Raw genomic sequence first — 19,271 nt, forward strand, 5'->3', positions numbered from 1 at the left:
CCCTTGGTAAATTATTCCAATTGTTAATTATCCTCTTTGTGAAAAATGTACACCAGTGGTTTTTCAACTTTTGGTCCGTAGACTGGTGGGAGTCCGCAGACAACGTCTAAGATTTCCAAAGGAGTCCGCATCTCCTTTCAAAAATGTTTAGGAATCCGCCAATGAAAAAAGTTTGTAAACTACTGATATATACTATATTTCCAGTCTGAATTTGTCTACCTTCAACTTCCAGTCATTGGGTTTTGTTATTCCTTTCTCTACTAGATTAACAAACCCATTATCAAATATGTGTCTTCCATGTTCTTGTAAACTGTAATCCAGTCACATCTTATCCTTTGCTTTCTTAAACTAAACAGATTGAGCATCTTAGGTATCACGTAAGGCATGTTTTCCAATCCTTTAAATCATTCTTGTGGCTTTTCTCTGAACCCCCTCCCATCTATCAACATCCTGAATCAACCTACATCTTTAATTCTGGACACCACAACTGGACACAGTATTCCAGCAGCAACCGCACCAGTGCCAAATATAGATGTAAAATACCCTCTTTGCTCCTTCTTGAGATTCCCCTTTATGCATCCAAGGATTGCATTAGACCTTTTGGCCACAGCTTCATAGTAGGAGCGCATGGTCAGCTGATTATCACTGCTTCCCCAGATAGCATCCCATCCTGTAAATATAACCTACATTCTTAGAAATGTATATATTTACATTGTTTACAACCAGCTTACCAAACAATCCAGATTGCTCTGTATCAGTGGCCTGTCCTCTTCGTTATTTACCACTCTCCCAATTTTTGTGTTATCTGCAAATTTTATCAGCGATGACTATGTTTTATTCCAAGTTGTGATGGGGTGTACAAACCCCACATAGGGCCAGAAGAGGTGAAAGGGTAGTACAGGGCCCAGGTAGACCTGCCCCTCCAACCTTGTTGAGCATTCTCCAACTGGAGATAGGGTTGAAAGAGAGACCTAGCTCAGAAGGGAGAGGCTTGGGGGAGTGCAGATCTACCAAGAAGGCTCTTGCCCAAAAGAGGCTGGAGAAGCCTCCCTGCATGAAGAGGACTGTATGCTGAGCCCAGTTGGGGCTGGGAGTTTGGGTTCCATTTCTCCTTATCTGGGACCAGCTGAGGGAGTGTAGCAGCAGTAGGAAGTGACCCAGGGAAGGTAGCTCAGAGGGACCTATCTGAAGGCCAAATGATGCTGACCCTCTTAGGGCTGTGGGTCAGAGCCTGGTGGAATGGGCAGGCCCAGGCTCCCCTACCACTGCCTCATGACCAAATGGACATTAATCACTAGGCCCCTTGGCCCACCAAGGACCCTATTACACTGGTCATTAAGGACATTAAATAGTGTAGGGCTAAGACTCGATCCCTGCAGGACTCCACTAGAAACACAGCTGCTCAATGATAATTCCACATTTATAACTACATTTTGATACCTGTCATTTCGCCAATTTTTAATCTGCTTAATTAGCATCATGTAAATTTTATATGGTTCTAGTTCTTTTGTTTTTAATCAAAATGTTGTGCAGTACCAAGGCAAATATGTTAGAGAAGTCTAAGTATATTACATCAACACTGTTCTCTCTAGCAGCGGGATCACTACTGGAATATTGGTTGCAGTTCTGGTATCCATATTTCATAGATTCACATCTGAGAAGTCAAGCTATTAGGGCATAATAACTTAGATCCCAATCCCACAAGCTAATTTGTGCAGAAGGCCCATGGTTCCAGTGTGGAACCACATTGTGGGACCTTAAAGTAGGTGTGCTGCATATTAAGATCAACTTCTATCAGTCAATTGTAACACCAAACTAAGGCAAAAATACGTTGTTTAGCCTTCTGCAAAATGGCCATTCAAACTTATCTTTCACTTTATAATAAAAGCTAAGGCATAAGAACAAGTAAATAAAATTCTGGTGGAAAACATTTATTAAAAACATTGAAGAAAGGGCTCCTTGTTACAAAAGCTAGACATAATATTGAAAAATTAGGCGTTTTTACGATAGCTGTTGGGTAACACTTAGATTTAGTGCTCCATTAATTTTGACAAAACTCACGACTAAAGCTTTGTCAAAAATTGTTTATCATATGAAATTGACCTTAATAGGATAATGCTGGTCAGATGTCTGTCCAGCACTCAGAAAGACTAACTGATAAACAATTTTTTCTACAAATCGGAAGTGTACAGGCACAATGTACACATCAAATTTTAATGCGCCTATATCAGTGTTGTTAGCATTGTCTTAGACTACAGCTTCAAGATTTTTAGACTCTTATGGGACTTAACCATTCACCATTTAACCAGTCCTTTTTGCATTTCACTTAATTCTGTTTCCCTTTCTAGTTGTCACGCACCAGCATAACAATTGCATTTCTAATAGTGTCTGGGGATGTTTAATTATAAAAATTTCAAATAAAAAAAAAATTAATATTTCTATTAGTCTGTCTTTAAAAGAACGCAAGAATCCTAAAATTTGGCCCTGAATGAATACTTTAGTGTTATTACAATAGCATGAACATTAAGGGACTTCAAAGCTATCGTAACACCCTTAGAACATTTAAAATACAATTTATTTCCCTACCGATTGTTTTTTTGCTTGCTAGATAAGAAATGCAAAAGGCAGTGAGCAATAAAGAAGGGTGCACTTACATAACATATGGTAACTGCTATTTCATTCACTGGATGCATAAGCATCAATGGTAAAGGAATAGTTCTCAAGAGCCTTATATAGCTTGTTTTCCCTCTGCATTACTAGGACTGCTTTAAAGGCCCCTATGTTACCAGGCTTCTGTAAAAGATTTCATTTTTAAAAAATTGGAATCCTGAGGACCTTTCCTGCTAGTTCTCAAGGTAGTTAAACTACTTAAGAGAGTGTCCCTTTAAAGTATATTCAAGCAAAAAGGTGCCTATTAACATAAATGGCTTCTGCATCAGTACCACATACTAGACAGGGTCCTAAAACATCCAAGCTATTCACAGATAATGTCTGATTTGGAACTAAATTGGTGATCTCCATGCGGTCCTTGGTAGGATTGTTGCTTAGCCAGGCACTTATTACAGACTGGTTAGCAGTGTGTGACAGAAGTGTAGTACTTCTTCCACCTAAACAAAAACAAAAAGAACCAGTTAGCTTTGATTTTATTCATTTCAATTCTGGATTGGGGTGGCATATTAAGCATTCTGCGAAAATGGTGGAATACGAAAATCTGCATTTTAGATTGAATTGATTTGATGAGCTTTGATGAGTCTCCAATGGACCAAAAAATATTTTGCTTTATTTAACTGACAGAAGTCACTCAGAATAGCTAGTTTTTTACTAGCTCTTTACCTGATCTCCCCTCAACTGAGAGCTAATGCCATCGTAACAGTAAGGAATCACCTTCTTAGAGTACAATGAGAAACAACATATTATGTACTAGATACATTAACCTCCTGATTAATTAACTTGCAGAGGTCCAAGCTTGCTTTCAGTTTGAAAGTAATTTGCTTAGAAGGTATTTTCCTATGTTTATTGCTGCTTCAGATTTGTGTTTAAGATATTGATCCAAATCATCCCATCCTAATTTCCCCCCCCCCAAATTTCCTGCTTATCCTTTACATAGGATACACCTGGTTTTGACTTTGCTATGGAAAGAAACAGTCACAAATTTCACAAAATCAGAATTATGATTTCATTACAAGATTAAAATTGGAGGAAGAGAGAGAGACTGAGGGGAAAAAAAGCTATTTGTTTAGAACCCAGGGTATGCAATAGGCAAACCTGCTACAACTGAGAAGCAGAGTGCAACCAGATTTATTATTTAGTCTCAGTTATATCAGCTTTCCCCTATATAGAAATCCCTCAAACCTCTGAGTCCGGGAGAGAGGGGAGTTTACTTCACAAGAAAAATCTGAATATTTTCCCTATTTTTAGCTACAGTAATGTTTCGTACTAGAAATTTCAAGTGTATTTTACATCAACACTATGTTGTGAATTTTGTTTCTACATGGAGGTAGAATTTTGTATTCCAAAAACTACGACAAGAATGAAAACAGAAGGCAGCAGAATCTGACCGCCTTAGTATTAAGTCTCATTTTGCATTAAAATATGTTTTCCCCTACAATGATTTGTCTATAGGGCTGTCAATTAATCGCAGTTAACTCAAAAAATTAATTGTGATAATTGCAGTTTTAATCACACTATTAAACAGAATACCAATTGAAATGCATTAAATATTTTTGTATTTTTTCAACGTTTTCCAATATATTGATTTCAGTTACAACACAGAATATGAAGTGTACACTGATCACTTTATTACAAATATTTTCACTGTAAAAATGAAGAAATAGTATTTTTCAATTCATCTCATACACTTACTGTAGTTTGATCTCTATCGTGAAAGCGCAACTTACAAATGTAATTTTTTTGTTGTATATAATTGCACTCAAAAGCAATGTAAAACTTCAGAGCCTACAAGTCCACTCAGCCCTATTTCTTATTCAGCCAATCACTAAGAGAAACATTCGTTTACATTTATGGGAGGTAATGCTTCCTACTTCTTATTTACAATGTCACCTGAAAATGAGAACAGGCATTCGCATGTAGCCAGCAATCGCAAGATATTTACATGCGGACGCACTAAAGATTCATCATGTCCCGTCATGGTTCAACCACCATTCCAGAGGACATGCATCCTTGCTGATGACAGACTGTGCTTGATAATGATCCAAAGCAATGTGGACCAATGCATGTTCATTTTCATCATCTGAGTCAGATGCCACCGGCAAAAGGTTTTTCTTTTTTGGTGGTTTGGGTTCTGTAGTTTTCGCGTCTGAGTGTTGCTCTTTTAAGACTTCTGAAATCATGCTCCACACCTCGTCCCTCTCAGATTTTGGACGAGGCTTCAGATTTTTAAGCCTTTGGTTGAGTGCTGTATCTATCTTTAGAAATTTCACATGGATATCATCTTTACATTTTGTCAAATCTGCAGTGAAAGTTCTTAAAACGAACATGTATTGGGTCATCATCCGAGACTGCTATAACATGAAATATATGGCAGAATGCGGGTAAAACCGCAGGATACTCCCCCAAGGAGTTCAGTCACAAATTTAATTAACACATTTTAATGAAGCATCATCAGCATGTCCTCTGGATTGGTGGTTGAACCATGATGGGACATGATGAATCTTTAGTGCATCTGGCATGTAAGTATCTTACGATGCTGGCTACATGTGAATGCCTGTTCTCACTTTCAGGTGACATTGTAAATAAGAAGTAGGAAACATTACCTCTCATAAATGTAAATGAACTTGTTTATCTTAGCGATTGGCAGAATAAGAAGTAGGGCTGAGTGGACTTGTAGGCTCTGAAGTTTTCCATCGTTTTATTTTTGAATGCCTTTTGTTGTACATAATTCTACATTTGTAAGTTCAACTTTCACGATAAAAAGACTGCACTACAGTACTTGTATGAGGTGAATTAAAAACTAATTTCTTTTTACAGTGCAAATATTTGTAATAAAAAATATAAAGTGAGCACTGTACACTTTGTATTCTGTGTTGTAATTGAAATGAATATATTTGAAAATGTAGAAAACATCCAAAAATATTTAAATAAGGGATATTATATTATTGTTTAATAGCACGATTAAGTTTTTTAAATCGCTTGGCAGCCTATTCGTCTAGTTTATTAGACAAGCAATTTCCTTCAACAGGTATACAGAAAGTCTTCCATTTAGTCTCTAATATATTTGTCCAGTTAAAAGAGAGTTCCCTTATTCATACTTCAGTTTCCTTATGTCCTTATTACAGTATCCCAGAATCTTATCCATACCATTCTTTAAATCTCCCTCAAGGATATACACAGTTGTATATAATATACATTTAATGCCCTTCCAAATCAATAAATCTCTGATTTTTGGAAAGTGAACTGGATTTAGCTGTGAAAATTCTAGGTGTGCCCCTTGACCCATTTTTGGTACGCGTACTCACATCAGATATGAGGTAATATTTAAGGAAACAAGTGAAAGCCCTGAAATTCTCTTGAAGAGGACCACTAAGACCATCTCTTTCTAATAAGAAATAATCATACTCCCATCTTCAAAAGCCCTCGATATAAGTGATCAGAATATGGAATAGTGCCCTCAAGCCAATTAATTAACTACTCTGCACAAACTCAGCCTAAGATCTTCACTTTCCTAAAAGGAAGTTTGCTTCAAAAATACTTACCTTGATGGAAAAAAGATGGCTTTTCTGATATACCTGTGGAGGTATCCCAATGCCAAAGAGAGCCATCTTCAGAACATGTAAATAGGTGATCTGGGTTGGAAGGATGGAAGTGAACTTCCCACACTACAAAAGTCAAGCAATTCACGTTTATTACCCATGATTATATAAACAAATTATATTAAAATAATATCAAAGAGTTTGATTCTCCAAGAAAACAAGGAAATTCCAAATCAAGGTGTTCAGTGTAACTCCTCACTCAATGTACTGGAGATGAACTAAACTGTCTATAGAGCTTCCATTCTGTCTTAACTGTAAAAAAAAACAAAAAAACAAACAAAAAAAAAAACCCATCAAACCAAAACACAGAACAAAATTAAAACCATATAACCCATACACAAAACCCCCACTTCTTTTGCAATCATTTCTCTGTCATTGCAGAGGCATTGGTGCACCTCAGTCCCTCCTATTCTCTGCCTGTGGCACATCGACAACTTGGCCTCCTCGAAGCTGTAATACTTTGGTCTAATTTCAGTTGTTGGGTTTAACGTGCGGTTGCTGGGTGGTGTTGATAATCTCCGACATACAGGAGGTCATGCAAATGATTTGAGATTCCTTCTGGCCTTAAACTCCACAACTGACTCAACTTTTAACTGTCACTGTTCTAAATAATACTCGAGATTACTTTCTTTGAAAGACTAAAGAATTTTCTCCCTGGTTTACATTGTGCATCATGTATACCCAGTTTCACTGTTTCCCCTGGTTTTGTGGGTCTCTTCTCCCATCTGAAGTTGAATCATCTATCCTACTCCCAGCAATATGCTAGGTACTTCATAAAACAAGGCAAAAAGGTCCCTGTCTTGAAGAGTTTACAATCTAAATTTAGATAGACAAAAAACAAACAAGAAGGGGAAAGGACACAAAAATAGGAATGCATTAACTAAGCTATATACACTTTCCTCCGTTCACCTTAATGTTTAAGTTACCTGTGTCCTACCAGACCAAAATTTAATTTGCTTACTTAAAGTGGAATATATTTTAAAACCCATTTGTATCAGAAGAGAACCCATATTATCGTATCGACTTTTATGAAGTGTCACACATGAAATGTTAGAAAACAAATACAAGATACAGTAAAATCTCATTAGTTTGCACTAATGGGGGAAACCCAGTGCAAGTTAATGAATGCCAGGATAGTGCAGGTGTAAGCAAAATATAACGCTACTATACTTGCATAATCTTTTCTTGTTATTGAGATCAGGGGTAAGACAAAGACCACCAGAGCCAGGTTATCTAGCCAGTACTCGCTGTAGCTCAGATGGAGTTGTGGAAAAGATGTTAGTAGGCTTCTGTGGGGTGGACCATCAGAAGCCAAGAACTGGACTACTGTCTTTCTAAAAGGTGCACAGGCATAAACTTGATACTTTCACAATCTGCACACTAACTTCCTCTTTACTTATTGCCCCAAGAGGGCTGTTGGAGAAGCATAGACCAACCTGACCTTACCCTCCTCTGACTCATCAACACTTTTGTATCAGAGACCCATACTTGACAGCATGCAATTTGATTAGCCATTAGATTTAGTATCACATGCATCACTGTACCCATAGCTAGAACCTGGCTAATATAATCAATAAGCAACCAAAGTTATGTTTAGTGTGAATTTTTGGGCAAAGTTGTACATTCAATGCAATGGATATACAGAAAACTAGTAGCTTTTCCCCTGCCTCACCCCATGCAAATTAAGAAGCTGAGTGTAACAAGTGTACATTTTCCCCTATAAATCAGTGGTTCTCAAACTTTTTTTTTTCGCGGACCACTTGAAAATTGCTGAGGGTCTTGGCAGACCGCTTAATGATCTTTCTAAATGTTATTTGTACCGTTAGCTAACTATTGTAAAGCACTTTGGATAAAAGCGCTATATTTAAAAAAACTCAACAACAATTAATGTTTGTTTTGTTCTACAAAGAAAGGAGGGCCCTCTCTCCCTGGCAGCTGCAGCCCTGGGGCTGGGGAAAAATCGCCTCTTTCTCTGGCTGCTGCAGCCCTGCAAATCCCAAATTTCCCCCACCCCTCTCTTCTTACCCCACTTCCTCCTGTCACTTACCCCCTATTCCTCCCAAGGCTGCCACCTCACATGTGCTTCTTTTCCAGGGTCCAGGCACCTAATTAGTTGAGCCACACCAGCACAGCTCCACTAATTAGGTGGGTGGTCCTTCATTCTCCTGTGTGTGGCCGCCCAGGCGCACACCTTCTAGGGAACTATCTGCGAACCACCTGAATGGACCACAGTTTGAGAACCTCTGCCATAAACTAAGTTGATATTTAGACGTAAAAGGTAACGTTTTCAAAAAAACTTCAGTCCCACTGAAAGTGAATGGGACTTACGATCTTAAATGACATAAGCGCTTTTGAAAATTTTACCCCATATCTTTAAATACATTTCTGCAACTGTCAAGGAATATTTCCAGCACAACGTTGTGAAAAAAAGAGCTACTCCCTCATAGTTAATGCTCTCAGAAAATTGCCAGTAGAAGTGGTTATGTTTCATCATCTGAGGGAACATCCCAATCACAAAAAGGAACAAAAAAAACCTATCCCAAAGGATATTTTTAAAAACTATTTTTTTTAAGTTCTTTTTCTCTTGACTCAGTTGCACATTTTCAAATTTGTCAATTACTATAATCCTGCTCTCGGTGCTTATGTGATTCCTATCAAATGTTAATAGATGTTACACGAGCAAAGGACCACCAGTATGCCATTCTTCTAGAAACAATATATGTTTAAATGAGTTATAAGATGCATGTGACAAAAAACAAACCACTTTCTCAATTCTATTTCTTATTTGACTAGACTTTCGGTTAGCCATAACATACAACATTAACCAGCTCCTGTTAGACAAAGAATAAGCCTGGAAGCAAACAGTGTGGATGAACACACATTTAGTAGCTATAACAAAAAAAGCAGTGTTTAAATATTTCTGTATTTCTGGACAAGATTTAGAGATACAATATCTGTTTCTCTTTAGGTTCTTACTTTCAGCTTCATGAGCATTGAGCAGGGACACTGGCATGCTGCCTTGTCTAACATCCCAGATACTCAACATTCCATCTTGGCCACCTGTAGCTACAATATGCTGCTGGTTGGGATGCCTGTCAACACAGTGTAGTGGAATTCTGTCACCTGTCCTGTGAAGAGGGGGAAAACAAAAGTAATTTCCCGTTCAAACCATTTTTCCCCTCTCAAAGTACTATACTGTTGATCAAAATTGGTAATTATATTAATTATGATGTATAATTACCAGGAGCATCTTACTACTGAGGTTAGAACAATTTGACACCCACTGGAACTTGTTTCTTTTATTAAGTTATTGACGACTAATTAGACAGGCACCAAGCTCTGTACCTTGTGGTTTATTATTGACCACCTACAAAAGCTTAATAAATATTTCACTACAAGTGTAAGGGTGCTTTGTGGTAAGAAGTACAGATAAACTTATATTTACAAAGGGTTGTTACACGTCCATTCCTAATTCCAGTTCTAACACACAATAGGCTGCAAAGGGAGTTTTAGTCACTCACCCACTAGATAAGCCTGATTCCCCATTATCAACAGTGGGATTTTGATCAGGCCCTATATTTCAATTTCTTAACTACCTCATGAAGCACATGGAATTAGTGTTCATAAAGCACTCTGAAGGCTAAAAGTGCCAAGCGTTACACAATGCTGTTTTCCTAACCAGAAATATACTGTATTCAGAGGAGATGGGGGAAAAATTTCTATAGACGTAAACACTGCAGTCCTCCAATTACAATATCCAAATTCAATTATGTATCATCTGTTATCAAGAAAGTATAGTCCAAGAGATTTATATGTAATAGATTGTTTCCTTGTTTAAGATTTATTTACTAGAAAATACAAGCTGAAAATAAAAAGCTTACAAGGAAAATATTTGAGATGGCTCGTTTCTTTGCTGTCTGAAGTCCCATATTTTTAACTGTCCAATTGAATTTACTGTCAAAATCTCAGTTGTGCGAAGGAAAGTCACTGCATGGAGCGTACTGCTGTCTGCATTTTCTGCAAGAGGAAGAGATTAGGAAAATATTGATTAAACAACAAACAGTTTCAAACCAAGTGCTTGCACTATTAGCATCTATTTTCCTTTTATCTGTCAAAAACCCATGGTCTGCAGATTAAACTTCACCAGTTTTCAAAGCAGCTGCTTTTGAAACTCACTGCTAAGAACATCCTTCCTCCTCCTTTATATAAAATCGAGTTTTCCAATATGCTCTAGCTTCTTTTATGTCCACTATGTGTTTGTATTGATACTCCATCTCCCGAAGTCTATCGAGGAAGCCATTTCCCTAACCTGAATTCCCTACTATGAGTTTGTTTAAACAAAGTTATTGAACCAGATTCTTTTAAATTTGATTTTTACTGGGTTTATATGTGGTTTATAAAAATTTAAGTAATACATGAAGGTACATAGGAAAAAGAGATGCATGCTCTACAGACCATCTAGTTTGTTACTGACAGTCAGGTAATTGGTCTGTGCTTTATAAATTGAATTATTTTAGAAGAATCAGATCTAATTTTTGACTTGGGAAGATTTACTACAAGTGGTTGACAAAAGGAAGTCATTTAGTCAGTGTTTGTGGCATGCGCCATTGCTTTGCAACAGGCCTTTTAAAAAAGGACATATTGTATATCGCAAGTCCATTGTTTCACAACTGGAGGCTGTGAAGCTTTTCATAGTGTGAGTCTGTGTTCCATAAGAGCCACAACTCCAGCTACTATGATAAATTAAGCAGCTGTCTACAAAAGGATTTCAGTGCCATTTCATCAATCTTTACCAAGACATGACTTCTTATTCAATCATCACCACCTACATGATGCCCATCCAGCAGGTCATCTGTCCTTAAATAGGTCTCCTCTATAGAAGCACCGCCCACTATCGTTAACCCATAGTTAGGGTTAAAAATATTTGTTTTTCATTAAAATATTTGAGTGCTTTACAAACAGCATCATTTACCTTCAGAGATAAAAGCCAAGTCTAGCAGCATTTGGTCACTCTTTTGGAGTTTAGAAGACAGTGCCTTAATTGACTGACTTACGCTACATCTTCTTATTAACTTATGTTTCTGTATTGCTCATACTTTGTTTTTTACTGTAATGGAATAATGTGTATAAGAAGTGTACTGGTATCCTTTTTAGATGCTTTTGCATTGTACTTGTTAATTCATGCTTAAGATTAAACAAAAATTCAGGAGGTATCCCTATTTCTCTCCTATGGAGATTACCTGAATTGTATAGCAATCATGTTAAGCATGCATTTAAATAAATGTGTTCTTTTGTGTTCAACGGAGAGTAGACAACCAGAGAATCTTCTTTAAAAGTGAACTAGACTACATTTTGTGCATACTGCACAAACACAGGAAAGGCCAATTCCATTAAAATTTCAGCATATACTAACTACGAGAAGAATTTAGAAAGTTTGCACCCTTTTAGCATGACTGAATATCCGCCTTTTATATATTTACATAGACTTCCCCTCTAGCTTTTTTCCTGAAGATAGTAGCTTTGCAATCTATTCGATCAGAAATAGAGATGCATTACATTCCTGAACAATCTGCTAAACAAAATTTAATGTGCTTATTCATAAATAAATTAGAATAGCAGTTAACACAGTTGCCCAATTGAAGTTTATTAAGTTCAACTTCAAATTGCATATTAATTCAGTGAAATTTCAAAGTGAAACACACACTAAAGGCTATTTCCTAAAGGGAACCCCATCTTGAGACCATTCTGATATATCCTCTCATTTCCTCTATCCATACCAGAGAAACAAATTTTGCTGGTCCACTGAGTGTCACTTAAGACAAGTTTCACTTACAAGGAAATTTGTGCATATGATCTAAACAAAAAATACATTCTTGCACATTATTTCTTTTCCCCCACATACTCTGTCTCTTTATAAAAAACTATTCCCCTTTAATTTCTATTTCCCTATTATTCTCTTTTGTGTTCTGATGTATATTAAGTGCATGCCCTGCATTAGAACTTACTGCAAAATGTCATAATTTAGCACTTTACTATTTAGCATATATTGGACATATTAGCTAAACAGTAAATTCCCTTTTTATTAGGAATGTAGTGGTAAATAATCCTATATCTATATTTCAACAGTAACATTTTTTTAAGTGTGCAGAATTTATGTGGGTTAAGTCATCTGAACAAAACAATTACACATTTAATACAGTGTCTGTTATAAATCGTCACCCTGTCTTGTGTTCCATAGCAGAGACAGAAATAGGATTCTCAGTCTAGAAGAGATTACAGATCTCTTACAGGAATTCCCAACAGAACATTACCATCCCTATCACATATTTTTAGGATACATCTTGTATATTTCTGTAGTGTCTTTCATATAAGAGGATCCCAAAACACTTTGCCCATTAGCTTACTCATTATAGTTTGGATTCCCTCATCTACCAAAAATGCAACTACATCTGGGGTGAATCACAGCAGTTGTTTAACAGTGCAATTTCAGATAGGAAGTGAAAAATACCACGTCCAGCTGGAACTGCCTGGGAAGTAAAAGAATGTTATCAACGTAAACAAAAAAAAAATTCTATCTGAAAATTTTTTAGATACCATTTAAGTGGGGGACTTACTCAATATTACTGTAACAGAAAGATTAGAGAAACATTTCTTTTTCAGTTTGTTTACTTTGTAAATTTCACTTCTTATGGTTGTTTCTTTTGTGTGAATGGGGTTTTCCGCACAGAGAGAAAATGTAACTGCAAAGCCACAGAAAATGGCAAGAGAACTGAAGGACCAATATAGTACCAGAAGATAATTTATTTATAGTGTTCCTTTAGGTAGACATAAAACAAAAACAACAAAATTGGAATTTAGCCAGAACAAAAGGATAACATCTCTATATCATGTGAAAAGAAGAATGGGTTCATATTGACCACTTGTGGTCAAAATCTTGATAGTCATGTTTCAAAAGGAAGTACAATTTAAAATAGCTGCTGTGACAAATAATGCAGTATTTCAGAGGCTGTGAAAAACATATGCATGCAGGTAGCTCTACGTCTGAACTTTGTCTGTCAATTAAACACCATAAAATAGCAAATATTTTAGATCTGAATGAATACCCATTACAGGTTCTATTGAGACATTCAGCAAAATTCTGAAGTTACTGGCTATTTCTTTTTTTGGTCTGTCACCTGATGAGTAGAGACTGAAATTCTTTAGACCACATTTGTTAAAAAGTGATTATTTGGCCTACCTATAGTTCTCACAGCCTCCCTGTGGTCAGCTCTGAAAAGATTTATTCTACCATCTTCTCCAACAGTGACAATTTCTGGGTTGTTGCAGATGACCCCTGTACATGACGCTCCACCATAGAAAGGTGTATCTGGATCCACATGGTAATGGGCCCTCTCCCATCGTTGGTTTATAGATAAAGTCTAAGAAGTAAAGAGGAGAATTTATCTATAGTACTAATTAACAATCCTGTGACACTATTAGAGACCAAAGCTTCTGAAATGTTTAAAGAAGTTGAATCAGAAACTAGTTCTGATACAACCAGGGCACACCACATTATTTCAAGGGTTGTTCACATCATTACAGATCAGAAGATCTGTCGTTCCCCTTTAATCCCCAATGCACAACCCTGCATTGCAGCCACTATCCTTCTGGGCATGATGGACCAGACCAAACACTCTCTCAGCTCCATCACTGGAGCTTCTTAACAGGGACATGTTGAATAGCAGTAGCTCTAGAAAGCGTAAGAACCCTGCCAGACAAGAAATGCAATCTATTTAGATATTTATTTTTATGATCAGAGACATGTATTTCAACACAGTGATAATTATCAGGGATATAGAGTCTTCATGATGTCTGGATACTGAGCATAGACTTTCAGATCAAATAATTGGTTTATGGCAGTAAAGAAGTCAATTTATTGCCAAAAAACCCTCTCATATTTAGTTGTTCTCATAACTACACAATAAAGTAAAACAAATACAGAAAGTTAATTTACAGGTGGAACTGTAGAGTTCTCAGATATTGCCTGTCTTTCTATCAGACAGTATGTTCATCAGGAAATAAATCCAACAGTTATGGAACATCCTGTTTAGCTAAGCGTGTACTTGCTTTATAAATTCAAGTTGCATCTAAGTTCTAGACTCATACATGTTCTCTTTAAAAAACAAAGAAAAAAACAAAACAAACAAAAACAACGAACAGGCCAATATTCTTTCAGAAGTATGGCAACTACTACATGAATCAAGTAACATACCATTGTAATTTTTATATATGCATAAACATTCAATGAACAGACTATTTGCTGACATATTCATGTAAGGAAGGAGTCTGTCTAGAACAGAGGTGGGCAAACTACATCCCGTGGAACCCTCCTGCCCAACCCCTGAGCTCCTGGCCCAGGCGGCTAGCCCTGGGCCCCTCCCCTGCAGCCTCAGCACGCCATTCTGCCGGTGTATCTAGTGTAGTGCTCCGTGTAGGAATGTGCTACTGATAGCAGTTATGGAGAGCAATTTACTACACTACACCAGCGCAACGGTCTGGGCAGCAAGCCACCAGTGCTCTGCGCTGCACGGTAAGAGGGCAGGGGATGTTGGATAGAGGGCAGGGGAGTGCTCTAGGGGTGGGGGTGTGGATGGTTGAATGGGGGTAGTGAGGAAGGAGGGGGGGTTGGATGGTGCAGTGGGGGGCAGGCAGGGGTTCCGGGGGCGGTCAGGGGACAGGGAGCGGGGGTGGGGGCCATCAGGGAACAGGGGGGTTGGATGGGGCAGGAGTCTGGGGGAGCAGCACAGCCTGTCACAGCCTCCCCTAACCTACCCTCCATACAATTTCCGAAACCCGATGTGGCCCTCAGGCCAAAAAGTTTGCCCGCTCCTGGTCTAGAACATGGCTCTTCATATATCCTACAAGTCATCTGTCAGACAACCATAAGATCTGCTGGATTGGTTTAGATGAAATAAAGGACCCAAAGATGTTAACATGACTCAGTCTCACTTAATACTGTTCAGTGTTGAAACAAGGCCTGGGGTTTTGGTATATATATATATACACACATACACATACATATATATACATATACATACACACATACATATACATACATATATATACAGCCAGCTTAGTACCATGGCAAACACACCATTAAAAATCCTTTTAACCTTTTATTAAAAGATACATCAGACAAGAAAACAGTTAAAGCATTTGAAATGTAAACTATTAAGTAAGGATTTTATTTTAACAAGCTTTCTTGCTCCCTTTCCTTTTAACTGGAGAAAGGAAAACCCTCTTCTTTGACAGTCTCTTATATGGTATTAAAAATAGTAATAACTTCCCTTTTGGGGGAAAAGAAAAGAAGCTGGTTCAAATGGTCTGAAACTGTTGTTGCTGCCGTTGTTCAAGTCCAAAACTTTCCTTTCAGGGTAAAGAGAAGAAGTTAATCGAGATGAGCTGCAGCTATTAGAATCATAGAATATCAGGGTTGGAACGGACCTCAGGAGGTCATCTAGTCCAACCCCCTGCTCAAAGCAGGACCAATCCCCAATTTTTGCCCCAGGTCCCTAACTGGCCCCCTGCAAGGATTGTACTCACAACCCTGGGTTTAGCAGGCCAATGCTCAAACCACTGAGTTATCCCTCCCCCCTAGATCTTGAAAGCTGTGTTGATCACTGTACCAGTGGAGATATGTCTGCAGGTTTTGCATCTGTTGTCCTGGCAGGATCTGAAACTACTTGGAGTTGGTGTGTCCTGGTGAGTGGGGAGCTTGCTTCTGATGATGACTTTAGAAAGGTTGGGAAATTGTTTGAAGGCCAGAAGTGGGAGTTCAGGAAAGATATCTTTCACAATGGGGTCCCCATCAAGTATGGGTTGTAGTTATTTGAAGATACCTGGTCTGAGTTCCAATGTGGGGTGGTAGGTACTGATCATTGTAACAATGAAGATATGTCAACAATCTGTAACCCACTCATGAACCCCCTCTTTTTGTCCTATGACTGCAGAAGTGTTAACAGGCCACTCCGCCTTGAATTATCCTTCACAATATTGTGACACTGACAGACCAGCCAACCTGTGAATGACCCATAAGAATTTAACAGAAGGTATTATAATTGTAATCAAGGCAATCTACTTGCATGAGAATTTCAAAGAGATGTACTAGACTAGCAATCATCTACTCATTTATGTGTGGTAGTAGAAATCAAGGATAGGGGCTAAGGGTATTCATCTGTGTTTACCTGTATCTACAGAAAGAAAAGGAGTACTTGTGGCACCTTAGAGACTAACAAATTTATTTGAGCATAAGCTTTCGTGAGCTACAGCTCACTTCATCTAGTTAGAAGTTTAACAATGTAACCAGATTAGTTTGTATTGTCCAATCCCATTTCATTCTAAGGAGGGTTTGGGATTCAGCTAGAACTGAGTGAGGTGGTGTCATCATCAGTATTCTTCTCTTTGGCTTGGTCTGATCAGAACATCCCTCAGGTTTAGGACAAAAAAGTTCTAATGTGCAGAAGACAGTTGGGGGTGACAGCCATGATGGTGAAGCTTGCTCCAGTCGCCATCATCAGTTTTTATTTTTGTTCCCCCCCCACACACACAAAAAATTCTCTTTTAATGACCCAAAAAGGAAATGATGGGTAGAATACCCCATTCCCTCATCATTTTGTTTATTAATTAGACTTAGTATTTGACACACCATTTTTGGATTAACAACTTTTGTCTTTACATTCCGTGTTTAACAAGTATATAATTTTAACACAATCTTTGAATTACGTTCACTTATCCTTTTTGTTTAGACTAATTTAGTTATGCTATCTGCTTTTTATATCTTTTCCTATTACCATTTGTTATTATAGGTTATTGCAATATCTTATGAACATATGCATACTTTCTACAATAAAGTTCACAATCTAGGTAAATTTGTAAGCCCAGTTGTTTCCACAGGTCCACTTATGTAAGTACTATCTGACTATTCTACGTATTTTAAAAATTAGCCTAATTCTTGCTTTACAGATTTTAGTACTCATGAGTTCATTTGCTTCATGTTTTGATAGTTCTGAGAAGTCATGTCTCTGAACACTAAAATGATTTGTACTATAAGCAAGGAGTAGCTGAAACCAAGTGCAAGTTATGTCTACAGCAAGTTATTTACCTGATTATTTTGATGGTGACGGAAAATTGTTACATTTCCTGTTGATGAAGCAGCTACAATTCTTTCCTGGTCAAAAAACTAAGAAGAAATATCTTAAGCGTGTTACAGTTTGAGGACATCACCACAGAAACACAAGTGATTTGAATTTGCAGCAGTTTTACTCATTATTAGATAATCTCAGAATGTACACATGCAAAAACTGATGTTTGGAAATTGATTTACACAATAACCCCCTAGGAAGAAATTATTTGATTCTCAATATTCTGATATTCCACTGATACTTACAATTTTCTTAAAAAGTGGTGTTAAATCCTTATTAAAAAAAAGAAAAAAACCCAGCCATTAAATGTAACTATTTTACCTGCATGTCCATAACATCACCATGGTGCCTGATATCACATAAGAGCTGTGGTTCTCCTTGATACTCCCCACTGGGACCCAAACTTCCAAAGTCTCCAACAGACCAAACAGAGATCTTGTTTTCCTGTATGACAAGAGTGAAGCTAGCTTATTTTAAAATATTTTAAGACATTCTTGTCAATAAGTCAGCTGAGACAAAGTGGGTGAGATAACATTTTTATTGAACCAAATTCTGTTGGTAAAAGAAACAAGCGTGTCTTTTTGAGCAAGTTGGTCCAATAAAAGATATTACCTCATCCACCTTCTCTCTCTAATATCCTGGGACCAACAAACACATCTACAGCTACACCAGAAACAATAAGTCAGCTCAACTTTCTCTTCCCAAAGAGACCACCTTGGGAAAATAAACAAGCTGACATATTTTCATAGAGTTAGATTAAATACATTCAAAGCACCTGGAGAAAATTAAACATACCATAATTTTTTTGTACTTACACAGTTTATTAATCCTGTAAAATGCTAAGCAACTAATGGAATCTACATAACCAGTTAAATGCCGTGCTCTCTAAGGAGAAGAGAGCCCATCAACCAGCACACACCAAAAAGAGGAGGAATTTTTGGTCGTGGAACTAGGCAAACAAACACACACCGTGTCCAGCAAGGAGCTTTAGACTTCATGAAGAGAAACCAGGAGCTTAGTTCTTAAAACCTCACACAATTAGCTGCATGGTGCTCAATTTATTGAGATGAGAAAGATGAACGTCTCCGTTAAAAGTACCAAGATCTGAAAATACACAGAGAACCGCTCCGGGGAGGTCCCAGGGCTTCAGCACCGAGAGGCAGCGCCCGTCCCCCCGCAGCGTGGTGAAGCGCAGGGTCCGGGCACAGCTCTGAGGGTGGGGGACCCGCTGGGCACCGCCGCGGCACGAGGCGCAGCACCCCGCGGCTTGTGCCGCTGTTACACACTCGCGCCGCTCGGCCGCCTCTCGCCCGAGCCCCCTCGGCCCAGCAGCGGCCTGCCCGGGGGGGGGGGGGGGGCACTAACGGCGCGAGCCAGGCAGAGCCGAGCGAGCGTGTGACACGTTCGAGTAACGGCCACGGGAACCCAGGCCCGGCCACGCGGGCAGGGGCGCGGCAGCAGCACGAGCCGGGGCGGGAGGGGATCTGGGGGCGCGGGGCTGCCCCGGGCCGGTACCTCGTTGTCCCAGGAGCCGGTAGCGAAGAGCTCGGGCGGCTGCAGGGCGGCAGCGGGCACCGGCCGCCAGCGAGTCTTACTGATCTTCTGGGACACGAACTTGGCGGAAAAATCCTCCATGACGGCAGCAGCGAGAGGCCCCAGGACTACGGAGCGGAAACCAGCTTCGACCGCGGCGCCCCGACGGGCTCCCGCCACTGCCCCGCCTCTTCCGCCCCAAACAGTCTCGCGGATTGGCTGAAGCCGCCCGGTAGACGGCGGCGGCGGAAGGACAAACCTCCTCTGCGGTGGCGGCTGCGCTCAGACG

The 19,271-nt window shown here is 38.9% G+C and overlaps 1 protein-coding gene across 1 annotated transcript; it reads right to left on the minus strand.

Annotated features, from left to right (window-relative positions):
* Positions 1–1,915: 1,915 nt before the first annotated feature.
* On the minus strand, positions 1,916–19,271 carry NUP43 (nucleoporin 43). Its single transcript, XM_038397154.2, has 8 exons — positions 18,965–19,271; positions 17,771–17,893; positions 17,410–17,487; positions 13,507–13,687; positions 10,151–10,286; positions 9,246–9,397; positions 6,213–6,335; positions 1,916–3,107 (listed from the first exon to the last, which is right to left on the minus strand). Exons 1-8 carry the CDS (start codon positions 19,082–19,084, stop codon positions 2,896–2,898), a joined length of 1,125 nt encoding a protein of 374 aa, XP_038253082.1. The 5' UTR covers positions 19,085–19,271; the 3' UTR covers positions 1,916–2,895.

Source organism: Dermochelys coriacea, chromosome 3, assembly GCF_009764565.3.
Source record: "Dermochelys coriacea isolate rDerCor1 chromosome 3, rDerCor1.pri.v4, whole genome shotgun sequence".
In the NCBI taxonomy this organism is placed as follows: Eukaryota; Metazoa; Chordata; order Testudines; family Dermochelyidae; genus Dermochelys; species Dermochelys coriacea.